The sequence below is a fragment of the Hipposideros armiger genome, unplaced genomic scaffold (genome assembly GCF_001890085.2).
Source record: "Hipposideros armiger isolate ML-2016 unplaced genomic scaffold, ASM189008v1 scaffold_35, whole genome shotgun sequence".
NCBI lineage: Eukaryota > Metazoa > Chordata > Mammalia > Chiroptera > Hipposideridae > Hipposideros > Hipposideros armiger.
This window is the reverse complement of record NW_017731385.1, coordinates 6199953-6218882: the sequence shown is the minus strand read 5'-3', so window position 1 is coordinate 6218882 and position 18930 is coordinate 6199953. Positions and strand designations below refer to the sequence as shown.

The 18930-nt window shown below is 43.2% G+C and overlaps 1 protein-coding gene across 1 annotated transcript in view; it reads right to left on the bottom strand.

Annotated features, from left to right (window-relative positions):
• Positions 1-18930, bottom strand: part of TJP1 (tight junction protein 1) — a 56642-nt gene that overhangs the window by 15321 nt on the left and 22391 nt on the right. The window contains exons 5-16 of the mRNA XM_019637858.1: positions 18105-18244; positions 17129-17234; positions 14344-14494; positions 12188-12296; positions 10765-10984; positions 10300-10484; positions 10102-10197; positions 6929-7011; positions 6094-6304; positions 5694-5794; positions 2153-2503; positions 105-974 (exon numbers count right to left, since the gene is read on the bottom strand). Coding sequence (XP_019493403.1) covers positions 105-974; positions 2153-2503; positions 5694-5794; positions 6094-6304; positions 6929-7011; positions 10102-10197; positions 10300-10484; positions 10765-10984; positions 12188-12296; positions 14344-14494; positions 17129-17234; positions 18105-18244 — 2623 coding nt within the window. The remainder of the gene's footprint in view (positions 1-104; positions 975-2152; positions 2504-5693; positions 5795-6093; positions 6305-6928; positions 7012-10101; positions 10198-10299; positions 10485-10764; positions 10985-12187; positions 12297-14343; positions 14495-17128; positions 17235-18104; positions 18245-18930) is intronic.

Genomic DNA, 18930 nt, shown 5'->3' with positions numbered 1-18930 from the left:
GGAGTGGGGGTGTGTGGCACGCACGCGGCCGAGACGCATTTAAACCACTCTTCCCTGAATGTGCCCACGCACCCAAGGCAGGAAAGACACAGGTACACATTTACCTTAAAGCTAGCAGTATGGTTTTCATCCTTCTTGTTCTCCAGGGACGCAGATCTTTTGTTTTCAAACATTTTAACCCTAGTGAGCACAGACTGTGGTTTCATGGCTGGATCTTCCTCCTCTTCAGTCAGAGGTGGGGGTGGAGGCAGTGGTTTGGTGATTGGAGGCAGAACTTCCGGCTTATGCTGAGACGCAGGTATAGGAGGAGGGACCGTGGCGCCGTGGAGAGGCTCGTACTGGCCTGCTTTCGAGGCAGAGCCCTGGGACGGCACTGGCTCGTACCCTCGAGGGTATTGCTCAGAGTACAGCTTGGGCTCCGAGGCCTTCGGGCCTGCGGCAGAGTAGGGCTGGGCCTCGGGTCTGTATCTGGCATGCACATCATAGCTGGGAGCGGGGGGCTCTTCGTGCCGCAGGGTGGAGGTCCGAGGAGGCTGGTCATAGCGTGGTCGGCTGTCGTAGGACAAAGGGGCTGGCTCTTCAAACCGCGGGAAATACCCTCGTTCTGAGGACTCTTCGGGATGCTGTCTGGGGTCAAGGTCGCGAGGGTGCTGATTCTCAAAGGAAGGCCGGGGCTGGTAGGGCTGCTTGTCGTCATAGTACGACCAGTGCTCCTCGTATGCAGGGATACGCTCTTCATAGCGCAGGCGATGGTCGAAGTTCCGGGAAAACTGGTCTGTGTAGCTGGAGGAGTCGTATCTGTACGGGGGCTGCTCAAGGTCTCTGCTGGCTTGTTTCTCTACGTACTGGGGTTGGGGTTCATAGCTCAGGGGAGGCTCCTTGTCAGGCCTCTGCCCCGGGTGCCCAACAGCCGGCTGCTTCAAAACAGCGTTTTGCCTCATCATTTCCTCCGGGTAAGGGTCCTTTCTATACACCTGCATAAAAATCCACCGGTGAGTACACAGGCTTGCTTTTCATTCTAGACAGAACTATGATTTAATAGGAGAAAATGGTATGTTCTACCATTTATTACCAAGGCAGGAAGAGATTAGTGGAGAAAGCCAATTTCAGTGAAAGCTCAAAATTTATAATGCTTGTATGTTTTAGCATGTGCTAAATGAAAAGTGAGTAAAAGATAATTATTTAAATCTAGCTGAAATTAATGCACTGAACTATTGACTCCACTTGATTTGTACACGGAAAATAAAAATCATGAAGAAAATTTATGGACACCATAATTTATAAAACATGAAAATGTCTACTACGATGGGTCTCAACTACTCATTAAGGAATTCTGGAAGACACTGAAAAGCAAGAAATAAAGAAAAAATTAAAAAATTCAGCACAAATCCCGATTCAAAGGCCTGCTTTCAAATCGTCAGCATACCACCGGAAGCCATGCACACTACAAAACGGAAGTGGCCTGTCGGATCAGCAGCTCTGTGGGGTGTGCGCCCAGTCATAAAGCAGAGGACACTGAGGGGAAGCAGCCATGATCACGTGCCAGATGGATGGAGAGCAGCACGAGCGCGACACGCAGCCCAGGTACCTGTGGTGGGTCTACATGCGACGACAATGAAGCTTCCCGGTCTCTGAGCATTACGGGAGCTGCCTCGGCACCCGGTGTTCTGAAAGAGCCAGCCTGTGGCGAGTGTGGGGCGGGAGGGGCGGGGGCGGGCTCCTCCAGTCTGACATGAGTGAAATCTACGTAATGAGGACCAGCAGAGGCTGATGGTGCTGGGGTTGTTTCAGGCAGAAGGGAAGGGACTGGAGATGAGGCTTCTGCTTTCTGTGAAGTGTTTAAAATACTTTAAATACAGTGTTTCTGTTCCTGCTCACTTCCCACCTCTATGTATCGTGATTGGCAAACATACATTTTACGTGTGCTGAACAACAAAACTATGCAGGTCCTACATTAAAAAAAAAATCAGTGGACTGCTGTGTACGATGAACACACAAAGTTTAGAATTAAGTCCTTAGTATTCTCAACTCAAAATTCAAAATTCACTCTGAATCTGGAGAAACAACAGCACATATTCTTTAACTCAGTCACCATATTCTAGACTCTCATAATGCACCTCTGACTACAAGACGCCGAATGCTTGCCGCTTACCTGTTGAGAGGCTGTTTTAAATCCCGGGGAGTCTAGCCTATGCACTGGCTGTGGCTGCGCTTGTGCTGAGTAAGGAGGGTATGTTTGGCTCTCATGATGCATTCCCGAGGAGTCCTCTCTGACAGGCTCAGAGGACCGTGTAATGGCAGACTCCGGCGGAGTCCCAACCTCATCATTAAGAGTTTCATCTAGTTCTTGATCAGTGTAGGCCCCGCCTTCTGTATCTGTGTCTTCATAGTCAGAAGTGTGTCTACTGTCCGTGCTATACATTGAGTATTCACTACCTGGGGCTGACAGGTAGGACAGACGATCATCATGCAAATCAAGGTCATCACTTGTAGCACCGTCCGCCTGGGTCAAATAAAAGTAAATTAAAAAATTTATTCAGTAGTTCTTTAAGAGATGGCCTTTATTTTTAAAGGGAGGTTGAAAAGGATATTTTTCTGAGAAGAAATCCCCTCTATGTCTTGAAACTTCCGGTGAGGAAAGGTCCGGAAGGCTGGACAGCACACACGCACACACCACACACAGAGCATCCTCTGAGGGCCGAAGGGCTTGGAAGAACGGAAAGCTGGCTGGCCAGTCAGGACGAAGCTGGGCTCAGGGCCCAGCCCCGGAAGACAGTGAAGGAACCCTGGCACCACCCGGGTTTATAGAGCTAGCCAGTCACTCATTTGTCAGCCCAGAGCAAGGTGAAGAAGGAGAAGGCTATGAGAGTAAGCTCACAGAAACAAGGACAGACCGACAGAACAACGCACGAGAGTAACTATGAAAGCAAAGGCCACAGTTCAAGTTGAGTAATAGCTTATATAGTCTACATAACGAAATAACTTTTCTAAAAAGTTAGTATTTGGCCCTAAGGCATTTATAAAACCCAATGGGAAAGTATCGCCTAAGTGCTGGTTGCCTTATTAAGACTTTTTTTCTTTATTATGTTTTCACAGATGTAGCCAATGGATGGTGAGGGAGCAATGCAGTTCTGCTTCTCCTTTAAAGTAATTCAGAGCTGAGTTAGTGTTTAATGGTCTATGTTACCTTCTGAGTAGGCCGGAAAGAAATGAGAAGTATTTGAGGAAAAGGGAACTAAAGAGTTGCGGAAACAGGCTGTCGCTGGATACTAACGTGACACTAGTTCGTGCATTCAGCAGGCCAGTCCCTGAAGATGGTGACAGGACACCATGGGTGGTCAGCCCGAGAGCTGAAGGGTCTGGTGTCAGAACCCAGACAATGGTTCTTCTGCCCCAGCCTCCACTGAGGGACAAAACAGGAGGCTCGAGCTGCCTGAGTGGAGCTTCCCACGGAGGCCCATGCCTGGCTCCGTATGGGCCTGACCCTGAGCACTGGGTACGGGAGATGAGAGTTTCAGGCTCTGGTTTCCAGCAGAGCGCCTGCTAGGCCCAGGACACAGAGAATCCCAGGGCTCTGCTCCATGGCACACAGTCTCACCACTAAAAGCTCAATGGCTCCTAAGTTCCGTAGAGGCTGTTGAAGAAGAGACATCTCGCTGTCTGCTCTGCTCTTTATCTGGCCAGGGTTCTGGAAGACTAGAACCCAGCAGCCAGCCAGGAATATGTTTAAGGCCATGGGGAAGAATAACCTGGAACTCACCAATCCGCCTTGCTTTGGTCATGGTGTGTGACGCAGAAGCGAGCAAGAACCAAGGGTTGCTTGGAACCAGGAAATGACACATGCCTACATGTTAAGAGAGCCTCAGGATGACTTTTCTTGGTTTAGTAGGGAACATACAAGACTGTATCAGATCTTGTAAAAAGGAACGCATTGAAGCAATTAGATCAAAGTAGTTAGTGCAGGAAAGTCAATGTGAAATGAAGTGGTTTTGCTTTAAGAACTCATCTAGTCAGGTAAATAGATGTGAGTGGAAGGAGGTGGGATAAGTCAGGCCTGATTTAAATTATAACTACTTCCTCTGATCTACAAAATGCATCAGTCTATCCTAATTATAAATGACCTACTTTCCTACTTCAAAAGTTGGGGGGAGTTAGGCCTTTATTTTTAAATCCAAGCAAAGAAAGGAAACCGTGATAATATCACAAAGAGAAATTACAGAAAATTAAGATTTGTGGATTTAAAAAAACCCTCTCAGATCAGCAGACAGTATACATTGTGCATGTATGAACTAGTTTCACTTCAAGAATCGCCAGCAGGCCATTCCCGTTGGACTTAAAAAGGTGCTAACAGGCCTGTGAAGTCACAGGCCCTTAGTATGCAGAGGGCAGCGGTCTTTCTCATCAAAGGCCCAAGAGTAAAAACTACAGCATGTCGCTGTCGAGTGGTGTAGTGGGTTTTCCCACCCTGACTGATTGCTCATATGTCCCAGCTGTTACGTCAGTTATGCAAGGTGGTCTGGGGATCTCACAGTGGTCCAGCTCCCAGAGGGGTGCTGATGAGAACACCCCTGGTTCTGATGCATTACTACAGGTGGCAAGAGCAGACACTGACGCTATAGGTAAGCGTTTGGGCCTCTCTTCTTCAGAGGCTGCGTGTTTTCGGGGTACAGGGAGGGTGGTTAGCATGCAGCATGCATGCAGGGCATCTGCAGCCAGGAAGAGGAAAGCAGGGCCATGCAGGGAACGACACAACCAGACCAGGCCAACGGGAAAGGTAACGAACAAAATAAAACAACAGAGCCTTCCTCAGTCTTTCCTGGCTACCAAAACGTATTAACACTGCCCTGACCTGAAGGAGAAAGACATTAAAGACAAAGGGTTCTTCACTGTATGCTGTGAGAAAACTATTACCTCTCTCCACAAAATGAATGGACCTTTCCCAGCACAGTGTGATCTAGAACTGGAAAGACTAAACAGATAGTAGGTATTTCAAAGCTGGCATGTGGCTGCATATAAAATAAAAATTCAAAGCCCAATAATAATAAAAAGAAAATTCAAAACCAAAATGGACGTATTGCTTCATCCAACATTTCCTGGTATATTGTAAGAACATTAACAGGTGCTGAGTGAAAACAAAAATTCCCTCGGTAAGAATTTGGGCAAGTGCTTAATTAAGCATCTCAGTCAAGTATGTTTTTTACGCAAGACTTCTCAGAGCCATTAACACGCTGGTGGACACTGCTCTCCTCAAGGGGGCCTCTGTTAGCAGCATTTCCCACCCACGCCCTGCCTTTAGAGGGCCTTGTTTTCTCACAGCAAGTCGGGAATCTCCTGTGCTGAACACAGCATTTGGGGAAACACTCGTATCACCCACCCAACTCCCCTGATTTTCAGAAGAGGAAATTGAAGCCAGGGTCCAAGTCAGGCGTCAGTCAGAAGCAGAGTCAGAACGCAACCCTGCTTTTTTACTTCTAATTTAAAAATTCTCTGGAAAGAACACCATGAATTCAACAGTTGGGAAATTTTCTGAATCTGTATCAAAAAACCCTTTCACAACCACTACATACAATTACAAAGTCCTAAAAGCTAACTCCCCCAATTACTCTAATTAGAAAACAAAGTAACTCAAAGGCACCTCTGATTAGTTATATAATTTAGTAAACAGGTTAAAAAAATAACAGGAGAGGTCTTACCTTTCCCTCAGAAACCCAGACCAACTGGTTCTGTTGCTGTTGAATTGCTTCTTTCAATGCACCATACCAACCGTCGTTCATTGAATTTAAGTTAATTGTAGCTGAAAATAAATTAACAACATCATTTTATAAACATTGCCAAAAGTCAGAATTTGTTCAAACCTGCTTAGAGCTCAATCGTCACTACCGAGTTATCTGAAAGATGGTGTTTGAAGACACAAACCTTTGAAATTCTATTTTGGCCTGTACATTTTCTTTCAATCGAATGGCACTGGTTAATACAGCAGGAAGCTCTCCACGCAAAGGTTATGTAAGTTTTGGTGTCTGAACTACACAACATTTCTGCCTACATACTGTTGCCCGACACTTTAAGCTGAAAGAAGGCCCTTAAAATACTCACTTGTAAAAAGATGGTGATTATTTTTCCGCAGTTTGTGAGACCGCTCGTATAATTTCCTGGCACTTTTCCGAGACTCTGGACACAGCCTCATTCTCATTGTTTTCACACCTTGCTTAGAGTCCGGGTTAAGGAACACTACAATTGGGTACCACTGGGCGTAATTCAGGCGGTCAACCGCATTTGGTGTCACATCTAATAAAGCATGTTTATCCTGGAGATGCAGAGAAAAAAAGAAAGAAGAACGTGAGACACAGTTAAGAATCATCACTTTCAGAAAAGGTCACAGCCTAGGCTATATCCCAATGGTAACAGACCTTTAATTGTGCTCCAAAATGTCTCAGGAGCACATGTGAGGAAATGTGTAATCAGAAGTTAATTCAATACAATTTCTAGCACAACTTGAAAAACAAAACAAAACCTTTTAAGCAGCTCACTTTTGAGATAGCCCCAATACCTGCAGGCTGACATTATCATCTAGGTTCAGTCAGACTGATGATAGGCACAGCAATTTCACATTCCTGATGTGAAGCCAGAGTGACACCACGCTCCCCATCACAGAAGTATTAATATCAAAGTGTAACCTGAATTGCACCGATGCCATGCAGACAGTCTGTTAACATAGCTGAATACTGTGTGTCTTTTTGGGGTCATCAAAGGTCATCTTTTCATGCGAGTGACTATTACAACACCCTTGAGTTACGGCTTCATTTTCTTATGATATACCACTAATTATTTTAGAAAAACTCCTTTCTACTTTCCCATTAACTAAACCCCATCCCACTCAAAACACAGCACTTACAGCTCATATGAAACAGGTCAACTTTTAGGAACTTACTTGATCTATTATTTGCTTTATTGTGTGCAGGCGAATAATGCCAGAGCTCCGCTGGTCTGTCCCAGCATCTCGCGGCTCACTTTCTATTCATGAAGTCAGGACAAAAACAAAACATCACATTTGCAGTGGTTAGATCAGAGTCTCAACTACTGGGTACTATTGTCGTGTGGGCTGTGACACTTAGTTGGGGGGCTGGCCTCCACCCTCTAGATGGCAGTATCAGCCCAGTCCCCCTTTGTCCCCCTTGTCACAAACCCAGACATGGCCAAGTATCCTTTATGGGCAGAACCGCCCCTGGCTGAGAACCTCTGGGTGACATCAACAACACCTGGATGAGGAGAAGGCAAGCGAGGCATTTGCCTCAGGAGCAAAATTTCATGGGTGTCCCTGGCTCAAACCTCAGCAGTCATGTAAAATGTGGATACAACATGTTCAAAAAATCAAAATTAATACTCCATCATGAAAAACACACCAAAAATTTTACATAGAACCAGGAAGTGGAACTTAAGTAAAAATTATTTAAGATTGTCACTTGGTCAAGAGAAACTGTCAAAGATAGCAATTCTCTCAATTGAAAATGAGATATTTAAAAAGTAGATTTAAAAAATAATATTGATGAGCTTGCTTTCATTAAAGCCAGGAAAGTAAAATTTTAAACTCCGAGTTTGATATAAATAAAATATTTAAACTTAAAATAATGTTTTAATATGCCTATTTTTCAAAAATTTTCTGACTACTTTAATGTTCTAGAAAAAATCAGCCATTAAAACACAAAAACATGTCTATAGGGATGTGCAGTTTTTTCTTTTGCCTAAGGCTCCAATATGGCTTGGTGTGGCACTTCCAACCCTTTCTGACACTGTGACATATGAGAAAATGGTATCATTGGTGTGGCACACTAAGAAAACGTGAGAAGGCCTCTCTTGGCCAGAATCCACCCAGCCACGGAGGGCTGAGGAGAGCAACGCTTGGGCTGGTCCACCAGCAACACTGGGGGCTGGCTGGGCAGTGCTGGGTTAGAGACCTTCCAAATCAGTACAGGGAGCAGGAAGCAGAGAAGGGCGCTCATCTGTAACCGTGAGTCAGCCTGGGGTTCACAATGGCAACCTCCGTAGACAACATGCCAAATTCAACTTGGGCAGATGTCTAACCAAGACCCTCATAGGTCTGGCTGACATGAAGCTCTTCATTAGAGAGGCACAGCAAGGCTGGTGACTGGTCACAAGGAAAGCTGGAGAGGAAGGGAAGAGCTCTGGTGCTTCAGATCCCATAAAGGCAGAGATCTGGAAGGCCGGGTCCTACTGAGGGTCAAGGTGAATGATGGAGACAGTGAGACCACAGTGAGGCAAAGGTCTAGGGCAAGGAGGGTGGAGTTTCAGATCTGGTGGACACAGGGGAACTGAGGAGAGACTGTTGGCGAGTTTGGGATGGAGAAAGTGCTACTCGTTCCTAAACTCAAAAGACTGCCATCAGATTCGAAGAGAACGCATATTATTAAGTGATCTATTTTATGTATACAGCTGAGCTATGTGAACCCCTTTTCTGAGAGTCTGGCTGTAGAGTAAGCCCAATTAACCCATCCACTGCTCCTTAAGATAGAGCCCTGTCGATCTCCACACTTGTGTTTCCTAAATTTAAAAACCCTAAGTTTGGTTATGGGTGCGGTCGCCACCAACTTCAGGCAAAATGCTGTCTACAGACAATGACCAAAGGAGCTCTTCTGAAAACACGAACAAACTGATGGGGAATCAGAAATCATTATTTTCTAACTTGCTCAAATTTTACTGTCATTTGTCTGCAAATCTTTTGCGTGTTGGAAAATAAATACCCTCATTCAACTTCACCAGCAACTAAATGAAAAGCAATTTAACAATAAGGTGATGTTCTGATTCTTTAAGTTAGCACTTACATAGTTTAAAAATATTCACGAGGGTCTCATACAGTGCCCGTGAGAACAAGAAAGGCATGACTCTCTGGAGAGCAGCCATAACTACACACCGCAATAGCCAGAACATGGGCATGTCCTATGGCTCTTTCCTTCCTGTCTTTGGGAATTTTCTTAAAAAATCATCATAAATATGGGAAAAGCTCTACTCTTGAGGAGTTCAATCCTTTGGGAAACAAGGCAAAGTATAAACAAGCAAACCAAATATAGAGATTCCTGCATCCTTTGTAATAATAAAATATAAATTTGAAACAAACTATATAAACAACAGAGCTAATCAAACCACAAATGGATTATAGAATAATCAAATTAAACATGGCATTATCTCTTTAGAAAGAAAACTTCTGCTGAGGTACAAACTTTTCTAAAGAGTATAAATAAAACTTTGCTGAAGTATGTCTAGGAAGGTAGGAAGGTTGGAAGAAAATACAGAACGGTAAAATTTTGGGTGATGATGACATTTTTTAACTTTTCCAAACAGAGGATATTTTTATAATTAGAAAAAAGCCAGTTTAGGTTTTTACACATAACTTCTGTAATATAACTTACATATAAGGTTCTACACATAATTTACACAAGCCAAATTGGTCGTAACTAAGTCTGTATGTAAACTACCATAATAGACAAACGCAACAAAACAAGGAAAGGACCTGTAAGCAAAGCTAGCGAGCATTTACAGCACTACCTCCTCAGTATTTGTTCTTATACTAATTTACTATACCTGTCTGCAATAATGACTGACAGCATGAATCATGCTTTTATTACCCCTTTTATGTGCTTGAGTATTTCTGTCAGCCGAATGACTGAAAGCCTTGGATTGTAGCCACACAGCGCTGGGTTCAAGGCCGCATTCTGTGACTAGCTGGCTGGGCATCTGTCACCGGAAGTTCAGCGTGAAGAGGCTGGGGTGGTGCTGCCCAGAGATGCCCTCAGGTTGTGGGTGCTGGACCTCAGTGTGGACATTTGCCTCGTGGCCATTGTGGGAGGCCGAAATGAGACCGACTGCCGAGCAGTTTGCTTGTAAAGCCCAGAGCTTCATAAACGGCGGTTCTTATTATTGAAGGCAGTTGGAACAAGAACACACTCACTCAGGTTTCCCTCCAAATTAAATCAACAGGTAAACGGCCAACTTTCACTTCCACTAGGTGAACAGGTCAGACCCGTCCTTAGAGTAACTGGTAAAGAAACACCTCCAACCTCCTGTGCACTCAGTACTGAGGCTACTTACTTGCAATCTGATAGATTTCTGGTTCTTCTCTTGCCAGCTTTTCTCTGGCAACATCAGCTATCGGTCCGAAGATAGTGACAGGCCTCAGAAATCCAGCTGGGGAGAAATGCAAATACAAAGTTGTGCAGCTTGTAGCTTTTCTTTCTTAGTCACACTGACAATAACGGGTATTAGGTGAGTTTGTGGAAAATGAACTACCTTCTCGAAGGACGACTCTTTCGTATGCTGGGAACTTTGTTTGAACTGGCTGGGCAGACAAATCTTCTCTGCTTTTCCGAAGGTTTCTCTTCGAGCTGCGAAGCCCTCGGAACCTCCAGAAGTCGGCTCGGTCTCCACCTGCTGTTTTTGGAAGTGTATACTGTACACTGGCTAACTGCTCAGCTCTGGGCAAGAGAAGATAAGAAGAAAATAAGGGCATTTCAAAAACACAATGGAAAAAGACCCGCAATGAAACTAATGTCAAAAATCTGGAAAGAATGTCACATGCAGTTTAAATCTTAATGGTTGAAGTGAAATAAAGGCGATTGCACAGGAAAGTCCATTATAGATACTAAATGCAATGGAAACGAATTCTCTACGGTTACCAAAATACCCCAGTGGGATTGAAATCTTCTGTCATTGTTTACTTAACATGTTCTATGAGAAGCAGCCAAACACACATACCTGTTCTTATTAGGGATGATGCCTCGCTCTACCTCCTTATGATTTTTGCCAATTCGAATAGCAAGCCAAGAGCCCAGTTTTCCATTGTACAAGGTATCCACGACACGGAACACCTCTCCTTTGTTAAAACTAAGTCCATACGGAGATTCCTTTTCATATTCAAAATGGGTTCTAATATAGAAAGAATCGCCCACATCTGATTCTACGATGCGACGGTAAACTACAAAGAATCAAGACAAAAATGTTATCAATAGCTGGGTAAGAAATTCACCTGAAGAGAATACATATGTGAAGATGCTGGTGGTAATATTAGCAGCAACAAAAACAGTAGCCTTATTATGTGTCAGGTACTGGATTAAGTATTCTGTCTCATGTATGTCACCACGTCTCACGTTACCCCATAAAACAGGGACTCTTAGCACCTTCGTTTTGCAGATGAGGAAATCGGTGCAGAAACAGATCGAGCAACTTATCCAAAGCCACGCACGTACTTTCTATTTAAATCACCAAACTTAGTTCCCTGCAAACATTACAGATTTTCCATTTTCAAAATGAGTTGTTCTCAAATGAGGGCAATGGTGCTCGCCCAGGGGCTATCTGGCAATCCCTGAGACATTTCTGATTGTTGCAAATGTGTGTTGGGAGAAGGATGTGTGTTACTGGCATCTAGTGAGAAGATGTCAGGGATGCTTCTAAACATCCCACAATGCACAGGACAGCTCCTACAACAAAGAATTATTGGGCCTAAAATGTCACCAGTGCCGAGCGGACAAACCCTGTTCTGAATGAAAAGTGTAACTGCTTAACCACAGAGCAGCTCAGGCATTCTCTTGAGCAGCGGTTCTCAACCTTCCTAATGTTGTGACTCATTAATACAGTTCCTCATGTTGTGGTGACCCCCAACCATAAAATTATTTTCGCTGCTACTCTATAACTGTCATTTTGCTACTGTTATGAATCGTAATGTAAATATCTTTTTGTTTTCTGATGGTCTTAGGCGACCCCTGTGAAAGGGTCATTCGACCCCCAAAGGGGTCATGCCCCACAGGTTGAAAACCACTGCTCTTGAGTTAATGCTAACAAGTTCAGAGAGTGCTGCCTAGAAAACACCAGTACAAAATTCGGAAGCTACCCATCTATACTTCTATGTGGTTCTGACGGCTAATAAACGAACAGGATTCTTCTATGCCTTGCACAGGCTTGGATGGCCTTGTCCTTAAATTAGAATGCCATGATGCTTGCTTGGTCCCAAGACTGTGCTGTGCCAGGGAGCACCTACATGACTTAACATAAACTCCGAGATTAACAAATTCACTTATCACTCAATTTTGAATGATTTACTTAACAAATTTGATTGAAAATCACTATGTAAGCCCTCAAATTTCTAAAGGTTCATTTTCTACATTTTCTAACAGTATCTCACCATCCTTCTTCTTCTGGGCCAATATGGTCACCTCTTCGCCTTTGGGGAGGTCTAGCAGGAAAAGGACAGCTTCTTCTCTTATGATATTTGTGAAGTCTACATTGTTTACCTGTTAAACACATTTCACAAATTACCCATGGCCACATTTAAAGATTATACAAATATTTATCTACACAGGAAACCCACGTTCTCAGAGTTTACCCAATTTAAACACATCACATCTTTAATAGGGAACAACTTTATTTTACTTTGGAGGGAGAAATATACTCTCATTTAAAACAAGTAGAAACCGAGTCCATGAAGGGAGTGAAGGTGTAAATTCATTTAAAGAGCAGTCACATGCACCCTGACATGAAAGAGCATCCCTTGCAAGAACTAACCGATTTAGCCCTAAAAAGACAACTTACAATACTTGTAAAGGCTCTGGCTCTAAAATATGACATGGCAAGTTCTGTGAATATGCCAGAGGGCCCTCCTTCTTACTGCTCTCTGAGAAAGGAGCCAGAAGGCCCGAGAGGGGAAGCAGCGGCGTGGGCACTGCGGTGTGCCTGTAGGAGTATCTGCACGATGTGGGCTCAGGACCTGCCCATCCGTGCCCACTTACAGCAGAAGCTCCTAAGGACCAAACCGTCATGAGTGACTATGCAGCACTGCAGGCACATTTTCTTTGCATCTTTTGGAAATCTCCCACACGATATAAAAAGTATAAAGTCAACAGGCACAACTTTTATGACACAAAGCCACACAAACCATTCAGAAATGTTTTTCAATGATGTGTGAGCCGATTATGGCACACAGGGTACAAGGTAAGAGGAGAGGTCTGTTTACCTTCCTCAGCACAGCGGACACTGTTCTACACGGTGTGTCTGAGGATAGTGTCAATGTAATCAGGAGGAATCGAGACTGAGCAGCAAGAGAGAATCAGGGGGCTGCTGACATCCCCCAAGCTTTAGGAGGATCATCAAAGAAGGCTGGAAAAGAACTGGCAAGATCAGACGAGTACCAGGTGGCAGTGTTGTAGAATGCACGGGAAAGCACTTCAGGAAGTATTATTTCTGGCCTTCCAAACGCTGCTCAGAAGTTCAGGAAAATGAGGGCTGAACATGACACTGGGTTAAGGGTGGCCTGTGACAGTCCAGATTCAGTAGTGATTACAGTGGAAGCCAGATTGTAAAACTTTATGACAGCACAGACTGAAAAGGAAGCAGGAAGGGACCCAACAATCCCTTCCCTAAGTTCAACAGCCAAAGGACAGAAAGGAGGCAATGGAGGGGAAGAGGAGCCAGGAAAGGGACAGGGACAAACGTGAACAAAGCAGCATGATTCTGCAGTAGCAGGAACTGGAGACCAGGACACAGGCATGAGAGCCTGACACACGGTGACACCAGAACGGAGGTGACAGTAACAGCCTGAGGTGGAGAGGTAGGGACAATGAGGAAACTCACTAAAGAGATTTGATCCTCTGATAAAGATGGCTTGCCTGCCAGGAGTTTTGGATATTTTAAAAAGAGAAGAGATGGCTAAAACTGTCACTATGTTACTTGCAACACTGCTTGGAAACGAAAGAGAAAAAAACCACCAAAGACAGAAGGCCCAGTAGCAGAGCACATCTACACCAAGGCCCTGACTCTTGCGGAGTATGGGCCTCGCAGCCAGGCAGCGTACCCATCCGCCTGATGTGAGCCCCATCTCCTGAGCCTGAGCCTGAGCCATGACTGGGGACAAAGGAGGGCCCAGGGCACCATGCGGACTGCTGCAGAACCAGTCCCCTGGGACAGCAGCACTTGACCTTGGCCTACTGGCAAGTCGTGGCTCACGGCAGTCCTGCCAGCCTGAGGGTGTAGCTGAACTTACAAAGATGAGCTGGTGCAGGTGATAAGAATCTCAGATTGATTTTTCTGGGTAGGTTCTATGAACACCAGTGATTAAAATGAAACCAAAGCGTCACACTGTGCAGTGACACGCACGCACTGGTGAACAGGGGCCAATCCAGGTCCGGCACCACAGAGACCTATCTGCTGGGTTCTGAGTGTGAATGTTTAATGAGACTGTCACACAGGCTCCACTCTAATTACCACAGTAGGTGTGCTCTGTTTGATGTCTTTTTCTAGAGACCCAAGTGCTTCAAACCCGCAGAAGTTGATATGCTGACATACCCTGAGAATTTGATCACCCTCTTCTAAGCCTTCTTTGGCTGCAGGGCTATCTTCCAGAACGCCAGCTACAAATATTCCGACATCATTTCCACCAGCCAGCCGCAAACCAACACTATCGCCTTTTCTAAATTTTACCAATTTCATGCTGGGCCTGTTAAAACAAATATCTCATTTGAATCAGTTAAGAGAGGCTTGAAAAGTTATTGCAAATTGCTACAATGAAAAGCATATTCACAATGAAACAAAGGACCATCACCTCTGAAATGTCCCCCACACCGCTAATTTACTGAATAAAGTTTCATTGAGTGTTAGCATTCCACATCAGATTTCATAACATTTTCTTTTATTTTCTGAGTAACAAAATAAGTTTTAAAATATCCAAATATAACATGCAAGTACTGCTTTACATACTAATTTATAAAATTACAATGCTTTCCCAACTCTGAGTTGGAAATACATGGTACATTCCTAATGGCTTAAAAAAAAAAATTTTTCCGTTTCTTTTTCTATCCCACTTCATACCTTATCATTTCTACTGAGTAACTGAGAAGTACTGCTTTATAAATTATAGGCAGAAAAGGAGGCACAAACTGACAGGTTTCCCTGACACCACGGAGCCAGAATCAGGCTCTAAGCTGTGTGATCTCTACACCCAATGGACAGTGGCTTTGACACTGGGCGGGTGGTGGGCTCTCTGAGGAGCTCCTAGCGATCACTTCCTCTGCAGCCACTGTGAATTTGAAATAAACATCACAGCATCACTCAGCATGTCTGGACTAGCCCCATGTTCAGCCTCCCCCTCTCTCACTACCGAGATAAGGGGAAGGAAGTGATGCATGCACAGCCCTCTAAAATCCGTGCAGTGTCAAAACCCTGTGCCACTCCTGAAACCAACACGGAGAGATGGATGCCTTAGAAGAACAGCTGGGCAAAAGCAGACGGTAATTACAAATTCCTTTTAGGGTAATTAATTACAAATTACATATATAACTACAAATTATCCTTAGGTTTCCATAACTATCCCACATTCCTCAGTCAAGAGGACACACAATTATTTTACCTATTTTGACATTAAGTACAAAAAGACTCCTTTTCCCCTTAATTCACTAAGTAACAATGAGCCAATTATTAGAAACTAATAGAATATAACTAAAAAACACCAATCAAATAAATGAATACAGTGTTGAGAAAACAGATGTCTAGTTCTTTTAAACCAACTAAAGACTACCCTAGCTTTAGAACTTATAAGGGATTCACACCTGATCCGGCTTCCTTGTCTGGGATAACATTAGCTAGACATGAGGTCACTCACAGCCAGGGTTGGTGGCACCCTTGGTCCCTCCCTGAAACTATTTATGGTTTTATCATGAAGGGTGTAAGTCCCTTGGTTGTGATGTCATCCTACTTTTCAGGCTGAGTCAAGAGCTAAGCACAGACTCCTCGCCAACCAACGGTACAAAGCTCTTTAAACATTTCCTCGAAGGCCTGAAGATTGCAAGTCCCTGGAAGTCCTCTTCTAACACTGACCAATCTATGTGCCTCAAAAAGTAAAAACAGTGGCTACAGTCTGCATCCTTTAGCAGAATCTGGCGTTTAGAAACCAGTGATCGAACACAGTGGTAGGCCCAATCTCGGTGCCATGCACCTGACATTTTCCACTCGGCCCCACAGCAAAAAGCAGACTCCCTCTCACCTCTGCCTCTGCCCCTCACTGCTCCTGAAGCAGTAACGAACCCCCCTGGCCCACCCCACTACTGCCCCTTCCTCCATCCTCTTTGGTGTCTGTTCTTCAGGGCTTCCCCGGAAACAGGTTGCTGGAATCTAATCATTCACGTTTTCTCAAACCTTCAAGACTTATAAAGGCTTTCAAGTAATCCTTAGAAAGGAAAAAGAAGGGGATTATCTCTTCATAATTTTTAAAATTTTGAATAATCCATTACCTAATATTTAAAAACTATACAGTTTTAAACTTGTGTGATACCCATCTCTTTCAGGAACAATTTCTCACTACCTGGGTGGGTCTTACAGTAACAATCCAATTTTCTTTAGCAGAAAATAGATGAGAGCAGGGGGGTCTAGATTTAATCCACGTTAAGAAATGTGGAAGTTTTCAATTATGCACATCATGTCCCTTTTACCAGAAGACAGAGAAAGCAAATATGATAATCAAGATGGTTTGAAACCTGGTTATAATACTTACATCTCAATCCCATCAACTACGAAATATCAAGTAAAAAAAGGTGTGGGACACCAAAAACTTCAGAGTTGCTAACTAATCTAGAACAGATTCTCAAGCAGGAGTGGTGTGTCCCCTAGGAAATGTTTGGTTGTCACAACTGGGGGTTGCTGGTGGCAGCCAGTGGCCAGGGGTGCTACTAACCAGGCCCCATTGTGAAGGTCAGTCAACCACAAAAACCATGATCCGGCCAAAATGTCAATAATTTTGAACTAGAGAAACACTGAATTAAATAAAAAATAAAAACCAGCTAGGGCATTAGAAAGCTTGTGAAAACTCTGATGTCTAAATAGAAAACAATTTTTTTAATTTGTGACCTAAAAAACTAGATAGGGGACAATGGTGAGAAAGCTGTAAACATCCAAAAAGTTCCTATTGTTCTCTAATCTCTGCTTCTATCATATAATTAAAAAACGAACCCTAATCATAGCATTAAGTGGTATACACTATTTTAAAAACTACATGCAATACAGTTTGCAACTGACTTCTTACTTTGAATAATGCTTAATAATGGCTAGAGAATGCACCCCAAGTTTAAAGTCACATTACCGAAGAATCCCATCTTCGTGAGTTGAATTAGGCAGGACACCATCAGATGGACTGACAGGTAAGTCCACATCTGGCTGTCCGACTTGAGCATACACAGGCTTTGGTTCTAAAAGAAAGAAAATTTAAACTTATTTAAAAAATGGAATAGTAACGTAAATAACCAGTAAGATAAGCAAACAAACAAATGTCTGCAAAATAGAAATAAAATTCATCAGTAAAAATGTTAAGTTCAGAGAACCTGATAAGGAATATTTATACATTATTAGAATATAGCTGAGAGTTATAAATTCGAATGTCTTTATAAGAAGTATGTGTGCTTCACGATCACTGATGCTTTCCACAGAATCAGCTGTTTTGTTCTTAAAAATCTCTTCTCGAAGGAAGAATAACAGAAGGAGAACGTAAGAGACTCTACATTTCTCGGTTAACACTGTCAAAACAGCCTTCTTTCTTCACTGTGGTAAAATCTATTTTTAAATATCCACATTCCTGGCACTAAACAAGCAGCACAAAACGAAGATTCGAGAACACAAACTGAGGGACATTAGAACCCAAATCTCCAGGCCGTTCAAGCAGCCGATCTCGAAACCCTGCGGACTCCTCCGTCTGATTCCACACCCAGCTCTACAAGGTACACTTTACAAAGTGTTTACGAGAACACTTTCAATAACTTATAATAAAACATTTTGTTCTTAAGCCAGTCTGTTTCTGTCATGAGCAGTGCTGGGGAACCTTACTCACTGTCGAGTAGCTTTAGCGATGAATAATTTCTATCTATGAAATGTTTTTAAAAAATCCATGACTGCCTACGGATCCATGCCAACCCTCCACCCACAGGAATGTGCTGGAAGTCGAATAGAGAAAAATTCACAAACAGGTAGAGGAGTCGCAACAGCAACTTAAGTCTCGGTTAAGTTCTGACAATAACTGCAGTTGGCCAGGGAACGTTTCCTGGACTCAGGATTTCGGGGCTCACCTGGAAGAGTGGGTGCTTGCTTCTCATTTCTTTCAATGGTCACTTCCTCCACGGGTTTAGGTGGGTGGTCATCGGCATGCTTTGCAGGAGTTGCGACGGCCCCGGGTTTAGAAGCTCTTTCTTCCTCTCTGCTCCGGACACTAAACATTCGTCAAGTACAAAATGATGAACATGAAGATGACTGTGAAAATCATTTGTAAGAGAACAGGTCTAAAAAACGAAGACAAGGGGCTTGCTCTAACAGCTATAAAATATTCTAAAAAAGTAGTCATTAAAACCAGGGTTGTACTGCCACAGAGACAGAAAAATAGATCTATGTAACAAAACAGAAAATGGGGAAATACATCCACAGTAGCAAAGCTATGAAGGGTGGCAGTCCAAAAATTGTTGGAAAAGAACATACAGTTTTTAATAAATAGTATTAGGACAATTTTCCACAAATTTAGAGACATTAGATCTATATGCATATTAATGACAAAAATACAAATTCACTTCAGATGGAATAAGTCCTGCACAAAATATTTTTTAAAAATTCGTATCACTGAAAATAAAGAACTTTAAAAGACTCAATGCATAAAAGCCATAATATATCAACAAAAGTGAGTGCATGAAAACAGAAGGCATACAGATAATTGGAAAAAATGTATGTATTAGGTTGAACCAAATGAAATGGGGTTTTTAGCTCAAACAGCTTAATATTAGCCATTTCATATAGCTTGACTCAACATATGTAATAAGAGTTCAATACTAAGATTACATATATTGACCTAACAACATATATCATAAGAATTTTATATTAAGAATATATATGATGAACTATAAATCA